This window comes from Ricinus communis, chromosome 4 (genome assembly GCF_019578655.1).
Source record: "Ricinus communis isolate WT05 ecotype wild-type chromosome 4, ASM1957865v1, whole genome shotgun sequence".
In the NCBI taxonomy this organism is placed as follows: Eukaryota; Viridiplantae; Streptophyta; class Magnoliopsida; order Malpighiales; family Euphorbiaceae; genus Ricinus; species Ricinus communis.
The window spans coordinates 30,675,883-30,693,450 of record NC_063259.1 but is presented as its reverse complement, the minus strand read 5'-3'; the positions used below and the strand labels follow the sequence as shown (position 1 = coordinate 30,693,450).

General features: G+C 36.7%; 6 protein-coding genes across 6 annotated transcripts; 5 read left to right on the top strand and 1 right to left on the bottom strand.

The window, feature by feature from the left end:
• The first annotated feature begins 198 nt into the window (after positions 1-198).
• LOC8277055 lies at positions 199-4,373 on the top strand. Its single transcript, XM_015715612.2, has 3 exons — positions 199-2,512; positions 2,649-2,840; positions 3,614-4,373. The coding sequence occupies exons 1-3, from the start codon at positions 333-335 to the stop codon at positions 4,179-4,181; spliced, it is 2,940 nt and encodes a 979-aa protein (XP_015571098.1). The 5' UTR covers positions 199-332; the 3' UTR covers positions 4,182-4,373.
• Positions 4,374-5,342: 969 nt separating this feature from the next.
• On the top strand, positions 5,343-5,895 carry LOC8277056 (cytochrome c oxidase assembly factor 5). Its single transcript, XM_015715857.3, has one exon. The coding sequence runs from the start codon at positions 5,554-5,556 to the stop codon at positions 5,767-5,769; it is 216 nt and encodes a 71-aa protein (XP_015571343.1). The 5' UTR covers positions 5,343-5,553; the 3' UTR covers positions 5,770-5,895.
• An 8-nt stretch (positions 5,896-5,903) lies between these two features.
• LOC8277057 (putative pentatricopeptide repeat-containing protein At3g49142) lies at positions 5,904-8,510 on the top strand. Its single transcript, XM_002513564.4, has one exon. It carries the CDS (start codon positions 5,904-5,906, stop codon positions 7,884-7,886), a length of 1,983 nt encoding a protein of 660 aa, XP_002513610.1. The 3' UTR covers positions 7,887-8,510.
• A 671-nt stretch (positions 8,511-9,181) lies between these two features.
• On the top strand, positions 9,182-10,207 carry LOC8277058 (acidic endochitinase SE2). Its single transcript, XM_002513565.4, has one exon. It carries the CDS (start codon positions 9,250-9,252, stop codon positions 10,129-10,131), a length of 882 nt encoding a protein of 293 aa, XP_002513611.1. The 5' UTR covers positions 9,182-9,249; the 3' UTR covers positions 10,132-10,207.
• Positions 10,208-10,811: 604 nt separating this feature from the next.
• Positions 10,812-11,923, top strand: LOC8277059 (hevamine-A). Its single transcript, XM_002513566.4, has one exon. The coding sequence runs from the start codon at positions 10,907-10,909 to the stop codon at positions 11,798-11,800; it is 894 nt and encodes a 297-aa protein (XP_002513612.1). The 5' UTR covers positions 10,812-10,906; the 3' UTR covers positions 11,801-11,923.
• A 145-nt stretch (positions 11,924-12,068) lies between these two features.
• Positions 12,069-16,753, bottom strand: LOC8277060 (plastidial pyruvate kinase 2). Its single transcript, XM_002513567.4, has 12 exons — positions 16,267-16,753; positions 15,818-16,096; positions 15,474-15,639; positions 15,192-15,326; positions 14,977-15,087; positions 14,790-14,878; positions 14,300-14,362; positions 14,021-14,196; positions 13,840-13,942; positions 13,591-13,739; positions 13,091-13,199; positions 12,069-12,407 (listed from the first exon to the last, which is right to left on the bottom strand). The coding sequence occupies exons 1-12, from the start codon at positions 16,519-16,521 to the stop codon at positions 12,300-12,302; spliced, it is 1,743 nt and encodes a 580-aa protein (XP_002513613.1). The 5' UTR covers positions 16,522-16,753; the 3' UTR covers positions 12,069-12,299.
• Between the last annotated feature and the right edge of the window lie 815 nt (positions 16,754-17,568).

Below are 17,568 nucleotides of genomic sequence, written 5' to 3'. Positions count from 1 at the left end.
TGAAAAAAATGATTAACTATTAATAGAAAATGATTTTAGTATTTAAAGAATCTAATTAAGTTTTTAAAAGAGAGAGAGAATGAAATTGTAAAAGAAATGGACTTGATGATGAATTAGAGGATTAAACCACGTGGCGGGTGAGATATAGTATTATTCAGCAGAAATAGTCCCGCCAATATAAACACCATTTCTGCTTTCCCGCCCTCCACTTTCAGTAAGGACGACAACGTTTCACTTCTAACTTTCCCTTTCTCTTCCATCTCAGCCCCATACCATACGCATCATCTGGCAAATCTGGAACCTCCAGAAACCCTCTGCTTTCTCTCTGGGCAATGGCAACGGCAGTGCCGGTAATACAGTCAATGACAAACTACAAGCAAACACAACGCATAGTTCTGTTAATGGACCTAAACCCATCTCTCCATCTCCAAAACCCAAACCCATACCTAATCTCTCTTATGTCCACTGCTAAAACTCTTCTTTCATTCCCTCAGCTTTCCTCTTCTCTCTTTTCCTTTAAACCATTTTTCTCCTCTCTCTCTCCTCTTCTCTCTTCCTCCAGACTCTCCATTCCTTCACTTTCTCTCTCCTTTAACCCCCCAAACACAACTCTCGATTCTCTCTCACATTTCCTTACTTCTCTCTTAACCACTACTGATAAAGTTTCAATTCCGTCTTCCTCGCCGCGCGCTTTACACCTATCTGCCTCTTTGCGCCAGCTTGTTCATGATTACGCGTGGGACTCTATAATCTCTGACGACGGTGGTGATCATTCACTGTCTGGTACGCTTTTGAATTGTGTTAAACCTAATTTAGTTGTTCTGTTTTCGCCGATTATTAGGTCGTTGAATGGTTTGTGTGAGTTTTTTGATATGGAATTGAGTGATGCTGATGAGTTTGTTGACAAGTTTCGTGAGGTTTTTCAGAGTGTCAATGATGCTTTTGTTAGTAAAGGCATTCATTTTAGTTGGGTTGATGTCAAGTATGAGACTGGGTGTGATGATGCTTTTGATGAGTCTGGGGTTTTTGAGAGTGGGATTAGGGATTTAGGATGGGGTATTTGTTCTAGTGATTGTATTGTTTTAGGTTCTGCATTACTTCCTTTTGGATTAATTTATCCAAGGATTGGGATTTCCCCAAAGTTTGTGAATTTTGATGATAGTCTTAAGCCAATTCATGCGCAATTGATTCTCGAGATACTAGATGTTAATGGAAAGCCTTTGGAATGTAAGTGCTGTGATCTAGAATTGGTCAATTTGAACATATTTTCTGCAATTACTTCAAAATTGATTTGGGAAGATTTTAGACATGGAATTATAAAACTTCATGTTAAGGCAGTACAAAATAGTGAGAAATGTGTTAAATTTGATGGGTTTACCTTATCCAATCCCGTTATTGTGCGCGAGTTATCAGGGGTTTCTGGTGGTCAAAAAGAAAGTTGCAGTGAATTTTTTGAAGATAGGGTTCTTGAAATCCTGGGTGTGCAATTGGGTGAATTGGTGCCAAGAAAATCTATACCTATTTTGCAAATTCTCTTCAGTTTTCTGTACAGACAAGATTATTGGGCTTTGGTATCTCTTTCAAATAGCAATGGCAATTCACTGGAAGGAATTATGAAGCCTTTCACAGTTTCTTTAGCTTTACTCTCGATTGTAAAATTCAACCCTAATAATGAATTTGATGGAGCAGGTTTTCATCAATCCGTTATGAAGTCTGAAACTAAAAATTGTGAATCCAAATCTGACATTAGCCACTCCTTTGGACTGGTAGGTTCTCAGTTCACGCCTTCACCTTCAAATAAGGATGTTGAAATTGAAGATAGTAAACGGAAAAAGACCAAAAAAAGTTTAAATATGCTTCAGGAATTAACATGGAGCGCCTTTTATAAGGCGGCATTGGATCACTTTGACTTAGATTTGGAAGATGTTTACTTTGCCAGGGGATGTAGCAAGTCAAAGAAGTTGAAATTTTTGAGATGCTGGATAAAACAGATTAAGAAATCTAGCAATTGTAGCTTGACTGAACTGGAGGGATCTAAGCTGCAACAGGACATCCCAAAAGAAGTAGTCAATAGATTAACCAAGTTACCTCAGGAATGTGAACAGCCAATTGCTTCATGCTCCTCAGTGGCAGAGGATTCTTTAAGTGGGGCCTCTAGAATACAGGATGAAGTTGTTATGGGTCTTTGCTCAGAATCCTTGGAAAGTTTCTTAAATAATCTTCCTCACAAAATCCAGCAAGGGCTTGAATCTGAAGAAGTAGACCTGGCATCTTTGGCAAATAGACTTGTCAATTCATCTATCTTTTGGTTATACCAAAAGTACGAAAAAGAAACGATGTCGGAGAGTCAAATCCATGTTGTAAAATCTGACGATCCTTCTAGTAGTATAGTGGCTCTTCAGCTAACGAATCTATTACTTGTAGATCCTAAGGACTTGGCTACTGTGCATAAAAATGGTCATCGGTCCTCTCATGCATCATCTGAAGCTACTTCAGAAAACATAATTAGAGAGTATCCTTTTTTCATCTATTTTCATTTCCTTTTTGGTGGGGTAGCAAGGTGGTATTTTTTCTTTTATCTGTCTTTTTTCTGTTAATTGTTTTTAGGTTCTCAGTATGGCAATGACATTTTCCTTAATCAGCCCAAGATATGAATTGCAGATTTTGTTTCGCATGGAGATACTCCAATCAGAGGTTGGAGCAAGTTTTGTTGAGTCGACAAAGCAAAAGTTTGCAAAGCAAATTTGTTTGCTTTTGGAGAACGTTCAGTGCCATTTGCAGGGGGACTTTTTTGGAGATTGGAGCCTTGATAAATATGTGGAGAAGATCATAAAAAGCAGGTACTTATGGCTGCATAAAGTTACACTTCTCCTGAAATTAAATTAGTTTCCTTTCTGAAGTCTATCTAGACTATTAACACATCCGGCTGTGGATTGTTGGAGCTGTTTAAAATGGATATTTCTGGTGTCTGCTATTCCACCATTCTTTAGACAAAATCTATTCTGTTATATCTATGTCATCGTTTGGAGTCCAAGCCTTGGAGGGAACTCATTTAAGCATGGAGGAACTTTTATGTATGAGAAAATAGGTCTGGTTATGCATTTCTATCTTAGGTAGACAGTAGTTCTGATGAGTATGGTGTACATATGTTCAACTAAATTCAACTAAGCCTTTTTCTTTTAACTAATTAACTCCCTTTCGATCTGTTTAGAGCTACTGATTCGTGATTTTCTAATATTTTTTAGGGTATGTGTTAGCCATATTGGATTATATATACTTTCCACGCTCAACAAAAATCTAACCTTTTGTCAACTCATGAATTTTATTCGCAATTGTGATATTGGGTTGCGTGTGATTCCCAATCGCCACTAAGCTTTCCTTCATCTTCCATTGCCACCCAGTGTTATTGCCAGTGCCAGTTTGCGCTTCTTAGTTTGCGTTTGTTAAAGCCTGGCTGTGGCTGCGGTTTCTAGTTTGGTGATTGTTTTTTCTTTTTCCTACCCAGTGTCTGCCTTAGCCACAAAGAGGAATTGCATATGTGAGCATTCCATTATTGTATGAGAGGAGAGACTGTGCACATACTCGATTTATAATTATATTGCTGAATTTTCAGGTATGGTCAGAGCCTTGGGGATGTGGTTGAGAAAATTTATGAAAGAATGGATCTCTTGCTGTTTGAGGATGAGGAAGAAACTGCCAACACTTTACTCAATAGTGAGGAGAGTAGTCAATCCTGGAGAGAAAAACACAAAAGAGATGAAGCGGATGAAAACTGTATAAAGAATAATCAAGTTTCGACAGAAGAGGAGCCCTTTCAAGGGGCGGAAAATGAGCATCAAAGCCTGCAAGGGGAGGAGCATGCTCGTAAACTACTTGAAGCTCAGCAACGGAGACAAAGGGCTCGTAGATTTGCATCTTTCACAAGCTGGGTTCCAGATTTGCAGAGAGTTTGGGCGCCAAAGCAGCCAAAGGCAATGAAAGTGAATTCAGATCATGTTCGGAAGTTTTCAAAAAGGAAAGAGAAGGGAAGGTTAAGCTATGATACAGTATGTGAGACTCCCATGAGTGGATTGAAACGTTCTTGCGGCAGGGGAGGTGGTAGTAGTGGTGAAAAAGACTACCAAGATACTGGCAGCTCTTTGCGCGGTTCTGTTTCAAAGGCTTTGTTTCAAGATGACTGACTGATGACGCAAGTTCTTAGTAGGCCCTTCATCTCTCATATTCATTCTTAACAAATAATAAATTGTGCTTCGTGACAACCTGTATATTACCACAGGCCCGCACCTTGCACCTTACCTCATTTTCTCACTATTTGTAAAAAATAGGCTGTAATTTTTATATATCTAAGATAAAAAAAGATGTCAACTTTTTTATTTCTTTCTTTTTAATCTGGCGCTCTTGCATTGCATTTACAAGCATTTTAATATCATACCACCGTAGATTAAACCACCACCGACGTGAGATCTTGCCGGCACTGTTGTTCTGTTCTGTTCAAGGCTACAATTAAATAATAGAAAATACTAAATATCCCACAACAGTTTACTTTTTTTTCTCTCTTTTAAGAATGTATTAGGAGTGGAATAACTCAGATTACATCTTAAACACTAGAATTCATTCAATGTGATATTTTGAAATAATTTACAAAGAGTTAAGGATTATATAAAATATTTATTGTGAAAAAATCAATGGAGTTTTTTATGGGAGATATTTATTTATTCTTGATTAGTGTAATACAAGTTCATCTAGATTTATTATTTAATTCTATATGATTTATTTATTATTCATTTTATATCTATCTTTTAATCAAAATAAGTGCATTAAATTAATAGCTACATCAAAAAAAAAAAAAAATTGTAGTTTTAGTTATATGCTAAAATCATATCTAAAATCTTTTAAAAAAAGTTGGTTGATTTGCTTTCTATGTGTATCTGAATATAAGTTTTTTTCTTATTGAATTATTATATATGGATCAATAAGTATAGTATTCAAAAACAAAACTATTTATTTAATATAAAAATAATAATATATATTGTTTAATATAGTCATATTCATTGAGAAAAAGAGCTCCTATTATATTGCTCAATGAATATAAATATTATTATTACCTTTTAAATCTTGAAATTCTAAAAAAAACAATATGTATGTTTAATTAAGTTTTACTAAATAAAAATAATTATACATTTAAATATATTAGAGTTAGAGAGAGTCTCTGCTATAAAATCTAATCCTTATATGATTAGAATATAAAGGTTCATTTATTCAACTTAATTAACTAAATAATTAAATTATAAACCAACCAAATAGTATATGAATTATAAATTTATTTTTTCCATACTAATTTTATATTGAATTGTGAGCATTCCTGGAAAATTCAATTCACTGTATAATTTTTCTTGCGAGTTAGCCGCTATATCGAACTTTCTCTTCGCTCGCTCGAGGCAAATAAATGACAAATTCGAAAACTGAATGAAAGTTGATTTTGGTGGGTGGGTGCTGAAAGGTGAATCTAGGGTTTCTCTTGTTCAGGGATCAATATCATTAGATTGATTGGAGATGGCTAAGTCTTGCAAGGGGTTGGCGATGGAATTAGTCAAATGTCTGAGCGAATCTGATTGTGTTAAGGTTGAGAAGCGACCGTATAGAGAATGCGCAGGTGAGAAAAGCCCTTGTATACCAAGTGAGTGCGTTGGACTTAGAGAAACTTACTTCAATTGCAAAAGAGGCCAACTTGACATGAGAGCTAGGATTCGCGGTAACAAGGGCTATTGAAACTCACTTGTTCTCCTGATTTTATGAATTTTACAACTTTATGTTTAAGTGTTTCTGCTTTCGATTGTATTCTCCTACTTTGTTAGTCCAGTTTGTTTCTTTTGAATAAAAGTTTATTTGTCCCAATACTTCTAATGAAAGCAATTGCTTCCCTTTCACGCTACTTTGCCACTGCCAGACAACTATCTTTCACAGAAGATTTATGCAATAGGATTTTGGATCAATACCCAGATATCAATACACTTAAAAAACTCCATGGTAAGGTTTTGAACGACCAATATCTTCGCTGGAATCCATCTGTTGGCATTAAATTGATGAGAGTTTATGCTGCTTGTGGTGAACCAGGGCTCGCACGCCACATATTTGATGAAATTACTGACAAGAATGTTGTTTTCTTTAATGTTATGATTAGAAGCTACGTTAATAATCATTTATACAAAGATGCTTTACTTGTTTATAAAACCATGTATACCCAAGGATTTGTTCCTGATATGTACACTTATCCTTGTGTTTTAAAGGCTTCTTCTAGGTCTGATAGCTTGTGGGTTGGTTTGCAAATTCATGGCGCTGTTCTGAAAATTGGGCTTGATTTAAATTTATATGTTGGGAATGGATTAATTGCTATGTATGGAAAGTGCAAGTCTTTGAAAGAGGCTCAACAAGTGCTTGATGAAATACCGTGTAGAGATGTAGTTTCCTGGAATTCAATGGTTTCTGTGTATGCACAAAATGGACGGTTTAATGATGCATTGGAGCTTTGTAGAGAAATGGAGGCTTTAAACTTAAAACCTAATGATTGCACAATGGCTAGCCTTTTGCCTGCTGTCACTAACACTACTTCCGATAATGTTCTGTATGTTAAGGAAATGTTTTTGAAGCTGACCAAAAAGAGTGTCATTTCTTGGAACGTGATGATTGCTATGTATGTGAACAATTCAATGCCTAAAGAAGCAGTAGTCTTATATTCACAGATGGAAGCAAACGGCGTTGAACCCGATGTTGTCTCTATTGTTAGTGTTCTTCCTGCTTATGGTGATCTTTCTGCTCTGTCACTAGGAAGGAGAGTTCATAAGTTCGCTGAGAGAAAGAAGCTGCTTCCAAACTTGCTTTTGGAGAATGCACTGATTGACATGTATGCAAAATGTGGGTGTTTACGGGATGCAAGAGCAGTATTTAATCAAATGCAGTTTCGGGATGTTGTTTCATGGACTTCTATAATCTCTGCTTATGGTAAGTGCGGCCAGGGCCGAGATGCTGTGGCAGTGTTTGCAGAAATGCGGAACTCGGGTTTGAATCCAGATTCAATCGCCTTTGTTTCTGTTTTAGCAGCCTGTAGTCATGCAGGATTACTAGATGACGGGCGATATTACTTTAATCTAATGGCGGAATGTGGGATAACTCCAAAGTTAGAACACTTTGCTTGTGTGGTGGATCTATTAGGACGTGCTGGAAAGATAGATGAGGCATATGGCTTTATCAGACAAATGCCTTTGGAACCTGATGAAAGAGTTTGGGGACCTCTGTTGAGTGCTTGTCGGGTTTATTCGAACATGAATATTGGGATTCTGGCTGCTGATAAACTTTTGATGTTGAATCCTGAGCATTCAGGTTACTATGTCTTGCTATCCAACATTTATGCAAAAGCTGGAAGATGGGCAGATGTCGCAGCCATCAGATCAATCATGGAGAGAAAGGGAATCAAGAAATTACCTGGTATTAGTAATGTGGAGCTCAATGATGGTGTTCACACATTTCTTGCTGGTGACCACTCACATCCTCAGTCAAAAAAGATATACGAAGAGTTGGATGTATTAGTTGGTAAAATGAAAGAGCTTGGTTACATGCCTGAGACTGATTCTGCACTTCACGATGTGGAAGAGGAGGATAAGGAATACCATCTAGCAGTCCATAGTGAGAAGTTAGCTGTTGCCTTTGCTATTATAAACACAAAGCCGGGAACTCCAATTAGAGTTACCAAGAATCTTCGAGTTTGTGGAGATTGCCATGTTGCTGCAAAGCTCATCTCCAAGATTGCAGAACGTGAAATAATCATTAGGGATACTCACCGTTTTCACCATTTTCAGGAGGGATGCTGTTCTTGCGGCGACTATTGGTGATTGATTTTGAACACCAATCTAAGAATTATATTATGTCTCGCCCACTCGGATTCTGCAAGTGAGGAAATGGATGAAATATTATATAACAATGAGGCCAAGTAGCAAAAAGACGATGATGTCAAGGAAGATTATTCTTGCCAAGTGCTGCTTCTTCCTGTCTAGTCAAAGCTTAATGATGCTCCTCATGGAGAAGAGGGAAAAGAAAAGAAAGAGGAGACCCAAGAAGAATGGGACGAAGTGATGACATGGAGAACCTTTCTTAGAGTGCCTGCCGTTCTAAATTCTACAGGGCCCTAACTGAAGAGGCCCGAAACCTGCTGCCAAGCTAGTCCATTTAGAGACAGAAAGGATCTCTAGATTGTCTTTTGGATTAATGACGAATATATAAGGACGTATTCGAAATGCGGCAGAATCAGCTCAATCCTTATTGCTTATAAACGAGATTGTCCCCCATTTGACCAGTTGGCTAAACATGGATAGCTTAAAAAGTGGTAGTAGATCATGAACAATTGAAACTCATAACAGACATTGTATATAGACGTTATTTATATCACGAAACGCACGCAATTCATTTGACCCAGAAATAATAATAAAAAAAAGAAGACGGGCCATACTTTTGATCTACATCCAATTCTTCGTTTGTTATTAAATTAGTGCATGCTCTGTTCTGTCTTCCATTTTCTAACATTTCCCATGGACGTCTTGGTATAGTTTCAAAACAGTATAGAAAGGGGTAACCTTTAACATTAATTAGCGAAGAACTTGGGTTGCCACCTAGAAAGTTTCAAGCTACTCCCTTACAGTTACTTGTCTACCTAATAGCAGGAGCACTATTGATTACAACTTGTTTTTAGGCAGTTTAATGGGGCCAAAACGACTTTGCAGTCTCAAAAAAACCATAAAAGAATTCAATCCATTTTTAAATTATTTAGAGTTAATAATGGGTGAAATTTATTATGCTCAAAAGGCGAGTATAGTGTAAAAGTTTCATAAGCCTAATTTTATAAAAATCTCTTATTCATGGATGTATTAATTCACTTACACACTTGTAAATGAGAATCAGTCACATACTTATGAGAAACCAATAGGTAGAATCGGGATGTGTATTGTTTGATTGTTTCTATTTTGTAGTATTGTAGCGGTATTTCTTACAATGGAAGTCTCCATTTTACGTATTGATTGGCCTAAAGACATCACATCAATTATAAATGAATTGCAATTCCTGGGTTTAGACTTGGTCTACCTTAACCCATTGGACACGCATGGTCTCTTTCAGGTCAGGGCTATAAATTTTCACCCTCTCCACCATTTGTGACACACAAAACAAGCACCGCATCATTGAATAAATAATCCTACCGTACAAATGGCCAACCATTTTTATTCATCGCCTCTTCCAATACTTCTTTCCCTTTTAGCTTTTTCCCTGTGCAATCCCTCCTATGGAGGAGGTATTGCTATCTACTGGGGCCAAAACGGGAATGAAGGCACCTTAGCCGACACATGTGCTTCAGGAAATTATCAATTCGTCAACATAGCTTTCCTGTCTAGTTTTGGCAATGGCCAACCTCCAGTTCTGAACCTAGCAGGCCATTGTGACCCTAGTTCCAACACTTGCACTGGGTTATCCTCTGATATTAGAGCTTGCCAAGGCCAAGGCATCAAAGTATTACTGTCTATTGGTGGTGCTACTGATACCTACTCTCTTTCGTCGCCTGATGATGCAACTCAACTCGCAAACTATCTTTGGAATAATTTCTTGGGTGGCACTTCCTCTTCACGACCATTAGGTGATGCGATTTTAGATGGTGTAGATTTTGATATAGAGCATGGCTCAGGCCAATTCTGGGATGATCTTGCTAGGTCGCTTAAAGGGTTCGGTCAAGTTTCCTTATCCGCTGCTCCACAATGTCCCTTTCCTGATGCTCATTTAAGCACTGCAATTGACACTGGTCTATTTGATTATGTGTGGGTTCAATTTTATAACAATGGTCAATGTCAATACACTGATAATGCTAACAATCTGTTAAATGCATGGAATAATCAATGGACTACAATTCCATCGAACCAAGTGTTCTTGGGGCTACCTGCAGCTCCTGAAGCTGCAGGTTCAGGATTCATCCCGGCAGATGTGCTTACGTCACAGGTTCTTCCGTCTGTCAAGAATTCCCCAAAGTATGGAGGAGTCATGCTCTGGAATAAGTTTTATGACAATGGATATAGTTCAGCTATAAAGGATAGTGTTTAATCATTCATGATAATGTATTGATGTCTTGCTACTCAATTTTATACTAAATAAAATAAAAGAAGAGTTTCTGATAGAACTTAGAATTTGACTTTAGCAACTTCGCTTTCATCCTTATGAACGGATGACTATAATTTTTTTGTGCCTTGATATGGATTAATATAATAAGTGGATTGACATCAAAAAAAGAAAAGAAAAGGAAGTTATCAGTCTAAGCTAATTACATTACTGCCATTTTTGACCTTGTTCTGTAAACCCCTTGTGAATTATGACAAGGCACCCATTATCCCCATAGGAAAAGTCAGAATCCATCAAGGCAGTGTTAATTGATATGTTGAAGATCACTAAAGCTACCCAGTGAACTCGTATTTGTCAACACCTAGCTAATCAAATACTCTCTCTTTGCCATAATTGCCATTTTATACCAATCCAGAATTGTATATTGTCCCACCATTTTCCTAGTTGACAATTTGCTTTTGATATTTAATGGTTGGGTGCGTGATCTCTTGAAAATTAAAGTTAGAATATCTACAGAACATATCTTTTGGGAATTCAAAAGCAATTTAAAGTCAGATAATCCGGCTCCCCTTAGCTATACAGCAATGAAAAATGAATTAAAATTCGGTTCGTGGTCGTACCTGGCTTTTATTTATTTAGTTTTTTGGTTGGTGCTGGTGTTATTTTCCCACCACAGCTGCAATTTCTATATAAGAGGCCATCTACTGGCATTTTCAGAGACATTGAGACATTAACGTTCATTTACCTACCATTGACAATAATGGCCGGAAAATTCCAAGCCACTCTTCTCCTTCCTCTATTATTACTTTCCCTCATTATACCCTCCCGTGCTGGTGGAATAGCCATTTACTGGGGCCAAAATGGCAACGAAGGAACTCTAGAAGCAACATGTGCTGCAGGGAAATATTCTTATGTAAACATAGCCTTCCTAAACAAATTTGGCAATGGTCAAACCCCAGAAATCAACCTTGCTGGCCATTGCAACCCAGCTACCAATGGTTGCACCATTATCAGCAATGGCATCAAGAGTTGCCAAAAGAGAGGAATTAAAGTGTTGCTTTCTCTTGGAGGTGGCATCGGGAGCTATACCCTGGCCTCTCAAGCTGATGCGAAAAACGTAGCAGACTATTTATGGAACAATTTCTTAGGTGGGAAATCTTCGTCTCGCCCCTTGGGTGATGCAGCATTGGATGGTATTGACTTTGACATAGAGCAGGGTTCCACCCTGTACTGGGAAGATCTCGCCCGTTATTTATCTGCATATAGCAAGAGAGGCAAGAAGGTTTATTTAGCAGCAGCTCCTCAATGCCCATTCCCAGATAGAAACTTAGGAACTGCCCTTAATACTGGTCTTTTTGACTATGTATGGGTTCAGTTCTATAACAATCCTCCCTGCCAGTATAGTTCAGGTAACATTGACAACATTATTAATTCATGGAATCGATGGACTGCATCTATAAATGCAGGAAAAATATTTCTGGGTTTACCAGCAGCCCCACAGGCAGCCGGAAGCGGGTATATTCCACCAGATGTGCTGACTTCTCAAATTCTTCCGCAGATAAAGACGTCACCTAAGTATGGAGGTATTATGCTATGGTCAAAATTCTGGGATGATCAGAATGGATACAGTTCCTCCGTTCTGGATAGTGTATGACAATTGGAAATTCTGAGTTAGAATTTACCCTTTGCTTGGTCTAATTGCCAAGTATGCGGATCAATTAAATCAATCTTGATTGACAAATTCAATACAGAAATTGTGGTTTGACTTTTTCTTGTAGCTCGATCTTGCACAATGGCATTTGTTTAAGAGCAGATACTTAGATTTGTGGGGCCTCGATTTAGCCTGCTTTAAGTTGATTTTAGTTTTTGTACAACATAATATGACTTTTGGCAATCCTCCCGCACAGTGGTAATTCGTATGCTAAACTATAAATTTTCATTCAACTTCCATTTCTTCTAAAGCATCATATAACACGTGCTTTAAATAATCAAGAAACAGAAAAAACAAAAATAAACCATTTAAGAAACAAACCAGTTAAACCTAGAAAGTGGATAAACTGAGCTACATATAATGCCAAACTTGTAGCGGAAAACAAATCACTAGAGCACAGGAAAATCCTCCATAAATCCTGCATCATATCTTTCCTTCGTGTCTACACTTTCCTGACCTGAATGTTGTGAGTAGATTGGAATCGCCAGATTGGCTGTCTGCCACTCTGAACAAGAGCAACTTCCTCTCCTTCCTTTACCATCCCTTGGTTCTGCAAATGAAAACCCATAAATGTATTGTTTTAACCTAAAAGAATTACTCTAATACTCTGAAAAACATTCATCGACAATAACCACTGCAATTTCAAGGAAATCTAATTGGAGCAGTGAACTTTAGTTCCTATAATCACACAGCCGCAGTCAACATAAGCATATTCTAAATATCGCATATGGCTCAGAATGGCAGATGTTATCCATTAGATAAGGGCACAAAATGGTTATTCTCCAGAGAATGCCTCTCACAGATAAGGTCTGCTGTTTGACAAATCATAAGATTGGCTGGTCATCAAGTGTTTGCCCCATGAAGGAGGTCAGTCTTAATCTTAGCTATAGAAAAGAAAAAACTCAGCCAAATTTTGATCCTTAAGGCCTGCTACATCCCACAGCTCTTCCAGAACTATGAATCTATCTAGCAGGATACCTCCATAGAACTACTCCAAACTGGCCATATGTCAATTTTGAATAAATTGACGTCAGCAATGTGTAACAATGAATAAGGCTGTTATGACCAATTAAATAGTCACATTTTGTGGGGCTTGCTATCACTTGAATCGCTTCAGCTTCTATTATATTACAATTACATTAGTCATTAGAGCAGTAATCATTATAACCACTATAACAATTAAAATGCTGGCTAGATATAAAGATTTGATGGAATTATCATATTAAAACCTACCTTGAGCACTGATAAGGCATTTGCAAAGGTTTCTTCAGCATCATCTGAAAATTGCATGTATATGGGACATACTCCTTGGTATAGAGCCAGTCTCTGTTGTATTCTCTTCCTGCATGCCCGTCAAAAAAGTAATGTGATTAGTGAAACTGAAACACCTATTCATTAGAGACTTTCATTTTTATACGGGCAGCATTCTTTTTTCTTTCTTTCTTTCTTTTTTTCTTTTTATGAGAAAATAAATGGTTTTTATTTCATAAGTAGATTCAAACCTCAGTAAGTATTCAACTCAACAATTGAATATTTTAACAGGTACTGAGATATCTATATTCAGAAAGAACAGGACAGCCGAGGCCGCTGATCCAGAATAAATGAGCAAAAAGAGTCTGTTTACATCACTGTTTTTTAATGCTTACAACTGGACATGGTTCAATATTCAGTATTTCCTCAGGCAAGAGCCAGAGTAACTGAAGAGTATTTGAAATTTAGCACAAGAAACTCACTCATTTGTGAATGCAAAAATAGTGCCAGAAGGTCGATAATGGCTCAATAATATAGCCATGAAGCCTGTCCTGGTAAAGACAACAATTGAGGTTCCAAGTGTGTTTGACATCATGGTTGCGTGATATGCAAACATCTCGCTCATGTGGTTCTGCAAGAAAAAAAGGAAGTTCGTAGTAAGCATTCAGTAAAACTAAAATGAAGTGAAAGGAGAAAAGGTAAAGGAGATAATAAGAGTAATTGTCAGGAACCTTGAAGGCTTGTCCAAGATTTGGTGGCATTGTACCACCAACTATGGTTGCTTCAGTTCGTAATGCAACAGTATGCATTACTTTCACAGCTTTCAATGGGAACCTGCAAGTATATGAGATGGCATTATTAAAAACTTTTGAAGCGTAATTTCAAGTATCAACACCACCAAAACCCACTTACTTCCCATGAGCAGTTTCTCCAGAAAGCATGACTGCATCAGAACCCTCCCGAACAGCAATAGCAATGTCAGATACCTCGGCTCGGGTTGGAGTTGGATGAACTATCATGCTTTCCAGCATATTTGTTGCCACAATAACAGCTTTCCCCATACTCCGACACAGTCTGATTATTTCTTCCTATCATTAGAAAGTAGAGAATTACTTAATTTCATGTCTATACATATACATAGCCTCTAACAATGATGCCATCCAGTCACCAGTATGTAAGAAACAAAACTACCTGCAAGAGTGGAACCTCCTCGATAGGAAGCTCTGCACCAAGGTCTCCTCTTGCAACCATTGCCTAAACAAGAAGAACACATATCACTCTCAGTATATAATGAATGATGAAATTTCTTCATACCGACTCTGATCCAAAAAGATTATGGTGATATGAACACTTAAACCAAGTAGATACTTCAAACCATGAAACATTAGAAATTTCAGATTTTTGACAAATCAAAATTCATAAACTCATGCAGTCACAAGGACATACACACCCAAAACATAAACTTGTACAATCTTAAAAGAATAGAAACTTGCAGTGATATCAAGTTATCCTCGAAAGCAAGGAATTAGAACACAAATGCTATCATATATACAAGTATCAATATTTAAAAGATACTTTTTGACTTGATAAAAAACTAATCAAAACAATTGAGAGCTACAAAAAGAAGTTCCATCAGACATATTAGCAGCTAAAACACATTATGCAAAGATCAGATTGTTACCCCATCAGATGCTGTGATTATTGAATGCAGATTTGGGATAGAATCTGCACTTTCAATTTTCACAATCACATGTATGTCTGCACCACAGCCTGCCCAAGTAAAAGAAAAAAAATCATGCATGTTAAATTTTAGCTAGTTATCATGCAGACCCATATTAATATTTTAAAGAAAAGATCAATAACATTACCTTGCAAATAATTCTTTAATTCATGAACAACCTGTGCATCTTTAACAAAGGAAACTGCATAGAAGTCTACCTTATTGTCCACTCCAAATTTTATGTCATCCCAATCCTTTTCTGCAAGAAAATATGTAAACTTCTAAGTTCATTCACAAAAACAAGCAAAATCTAAAATAAATTGGTACAGCGTTAGGGAAACTATAAATGATGTCAGGTCGAACCAGTGATGGAAGGCAGTGTCGCGCTTTTTCCTCTAACATTCAAATGACGCCTAGACTTTAGTTCTCCTCCATCAATTACTTCACACCTCACTGAATCTTCTGTCTTGGACTTCACCAGAAGTGACATCATACCACCTACACCATAGATCAAGAGTCAGACACACGGATAAATAAAACAAGTAGACCAAATGAATTATGAAAATTAAATATTCCCTCTTTCGGGTGCCAACACTTCAACCATTGCCTATTCTACAAAACAAGAATAAAAAAAATACCACGTACCATCAACAAGAAGCATGTCACCAACTTCTACATCATTAACAAAATCATCATAGTTAACACTAACGCAATCAGCAGTGCCAACCCCCCTACGAATTGTAAAAGTAAATTCCTGTCCAGGTGATAACATGATCGGTTGAGGCAAGTCGCCACTCCTAACTTCAGGACCCTAATAACAACCAAAACAAAATTAAATAATTAAGGCAATAACAGTTATAAGTTATGAGGAAACCACAATATCTAACAAGTCTGTTTCATATTAACACTAAGTTTAGTTACATTTTGGTCAATTCAGAAGTGTGTGACTGTAACTAATTGTAATATAAGAAATAAGTTAAGTAACCTGCCTTAGTGTCAAGCATGATAGCAATGACATTATCTTTGGACTGTGCATTATATTCTTTAACTAAATCTATAACTTTCTGATGAGATGCATGGTCTCCATGAGACATATTCAGTCGAGCTACGTTCATTCCTGCTTCAGCCAGCTTCCAAATCATCTCCCTCGTGTTTGTTGATGGACCTATGGTGCATACAATCTTTGTCTTCCGTCTAACTACAGGCTTGGACCACATACTCACTGATGTGTCGCCTAATTGCTGTAAATGCAATACCTGCTCCTCTCTCTGATAATAAAACAGAACTCAGTTAACAATTCCCAATCACCAAAAAACAATCTAATATTGTAATAGAGGATCTAATTACTTGGCCACATAAGCAATTTGATCAATCAAAATTAACTTCAGCACAGCGTTTCTTCGGTTACCAGATCTCAAATTACATTACAGTTACGGACCTGCGGTACATCCTCAGGCGATACAGGAATAACTTCAGTTTCGACACGTGTGGATCTGTTAGCAGCTTGGATTTGAGTGTTTCTGCGAGAAATTGTAAGGCTGCTGTTCTTATTTCTCTTGTTGTCTTCGCGTGACAGTAACTTTGACGCAAAACTTGAAGGCTTTAGCTTATCTGCCCGGTCTTGCAGTGAGGATCCAGAGGTAGGACACAGCAATGAAGTGTGAATCGATCTGGTAGCCACAACTTGAGCCATATCAATTTAGGAAAAAGAATGCTACAAAGAAATTTTCTGAGAGAACTAACTCTATTGAAAGAAACTAAAAGCCTCTCTGTGTTTCCTTTAAAAAGGTCAGGAACAGGAAAGAGAGGTTGGAGAAGCTAAATTTGGCGGAAATAGCAAGAGAGAGATAGAGAGAGGCGGAATAAAAAGAAAGCAGCGCGAGGGAGAAGCTTAGTTTGTATCGAAGGATTTTGGGTTTTATTTTAGTTTTGACTTATTTTCCGCTAAACTTATTTATTCAAAACTGTTTCGGCAACTATAAGAAGCGGCGGCGTTTGAGAAACACATTTTATTTTTATTTTTATTTTTTGAGTTTTTGTTTTTTTCCGTTTGCCTGCATGGAAAGCACATTCTTACCTACCAAAGCTACTTTCTACTTCTTAATTGCTTTATTTTCACTATGTTTCTTTACGGGGCGTATTGGAAATTATTTCCTAACTCCTTGAGCACGAACTCTGGTCTGTACGTTTGTGGAAAATATTTATACAACAAAGCTGTCATTTTATCATTAAGGAACAATAAATAATTATAATTATATATTTTTTACAAGTTACTGTAGGCAGTAATTTTTATTTATGATTATACATTGGTCATGATTGATTTTCTGTTTTTCATACCAATATAATATTAAAGTTTTCTATAAGCAATGAAATTATATTAATATCAAACAAGGTTAATTGACTTACTTAACTTTATCAAGTTTTAGAATCTCTTTATTCAAATTTCTTTAGATATTTTAATCTTTCCCCACTAAAAGTTTTATATTAATAATTTATCCGTCTTGCTTATATTTTGGCATTTATATGATAAAATGAAATGTATGCCTCTCTTATATTATCAGAATTCTATAATTATTAATTCCAAACTCAGTACTAATAAAAGATTAAAATTAAACTTATATTTTCTATAATTATATTATATAATAATTTTAGTTTATGATTTATTAACTCATACTCTTAATTCTAGTATATAAATTATCAAATAAATTTTTATATAATATTTTAAAAAAATTTATAAAAT

Excerpts from the sequence above, each read along its gene's own strand:
- LOC8277057 (XM_002513564.4), top strand. The coding sequence starts at position 5,904 with ATGAAAGCAATTGCTTCCCTTTCACGCTACTTTGCCACTGCCAGACAA.
- LOC8277059 (XM_002513566.4), top strand. The coding sequence starts at position 10,907 with ATGGCCGGAAAATTCCAAGCCACTCTTCTCCTTCCTCTATTATTACTT.
- LOC8277060 (XM_002513567.4), bottom strand. The coding sequence starts at position 16,521 with ATGGCTCAAGTTGTGGCTACCAGATCGATTCACACTTCATTGCTGTGT. Across the intron at positions 14,879-14,976 it reads ATTAAAGAATTATTTGCAAG|GCTGTGGTGCAGACATACAT; the intron begins GTAATGTTATTG and ends TTACTTGGGCAG. Across the intron at positions 12,408-13,090 it reads ATGCCTTATCAGTGCTCAAG|AACCAAGGGATGGTAAAGGA; the intron begins GTAGGTTTTAAT and ends TTTCATTTGCAG.
- LOC8277056 (XM_015715857.3), top strand. The coding sequence starts at position 5,554 with ATGGCTAAGTCTTGCAAGGGGTTGGCGATGGAATTAGTCAAATGTCTG.
- LOC8277058 (XM_002513565.4), top strand. The coding sequence starts at position 9,250 with ATGGCCAACCATTTTTATTCATCGCCTCTTCCAATACTTCTTTCCCTT.
- LOC8277055 (XM_015715612.2), top strand. The coding sequence starts at position 333 with ATGGCAACGGCAGTGCCGGTAATACAGTCAATGACAAACTACAAGCAA. Across the intron at positions 2,513-2,648 it reads TCAGAAAACATAATTAGAGA|ATATGAATTGCAGATTTTGT; the intron begins GTATCCTTTTTT and ends AATCAGCCCAAG. Across the intron at positions 2,841-3,613 it reads GAGAAGATCATAAAAAGCAG|GTATGGTCAGAGCCTTGGGG; the intron begins GTACTTATGGCT and ends CTGAATTTTCAG.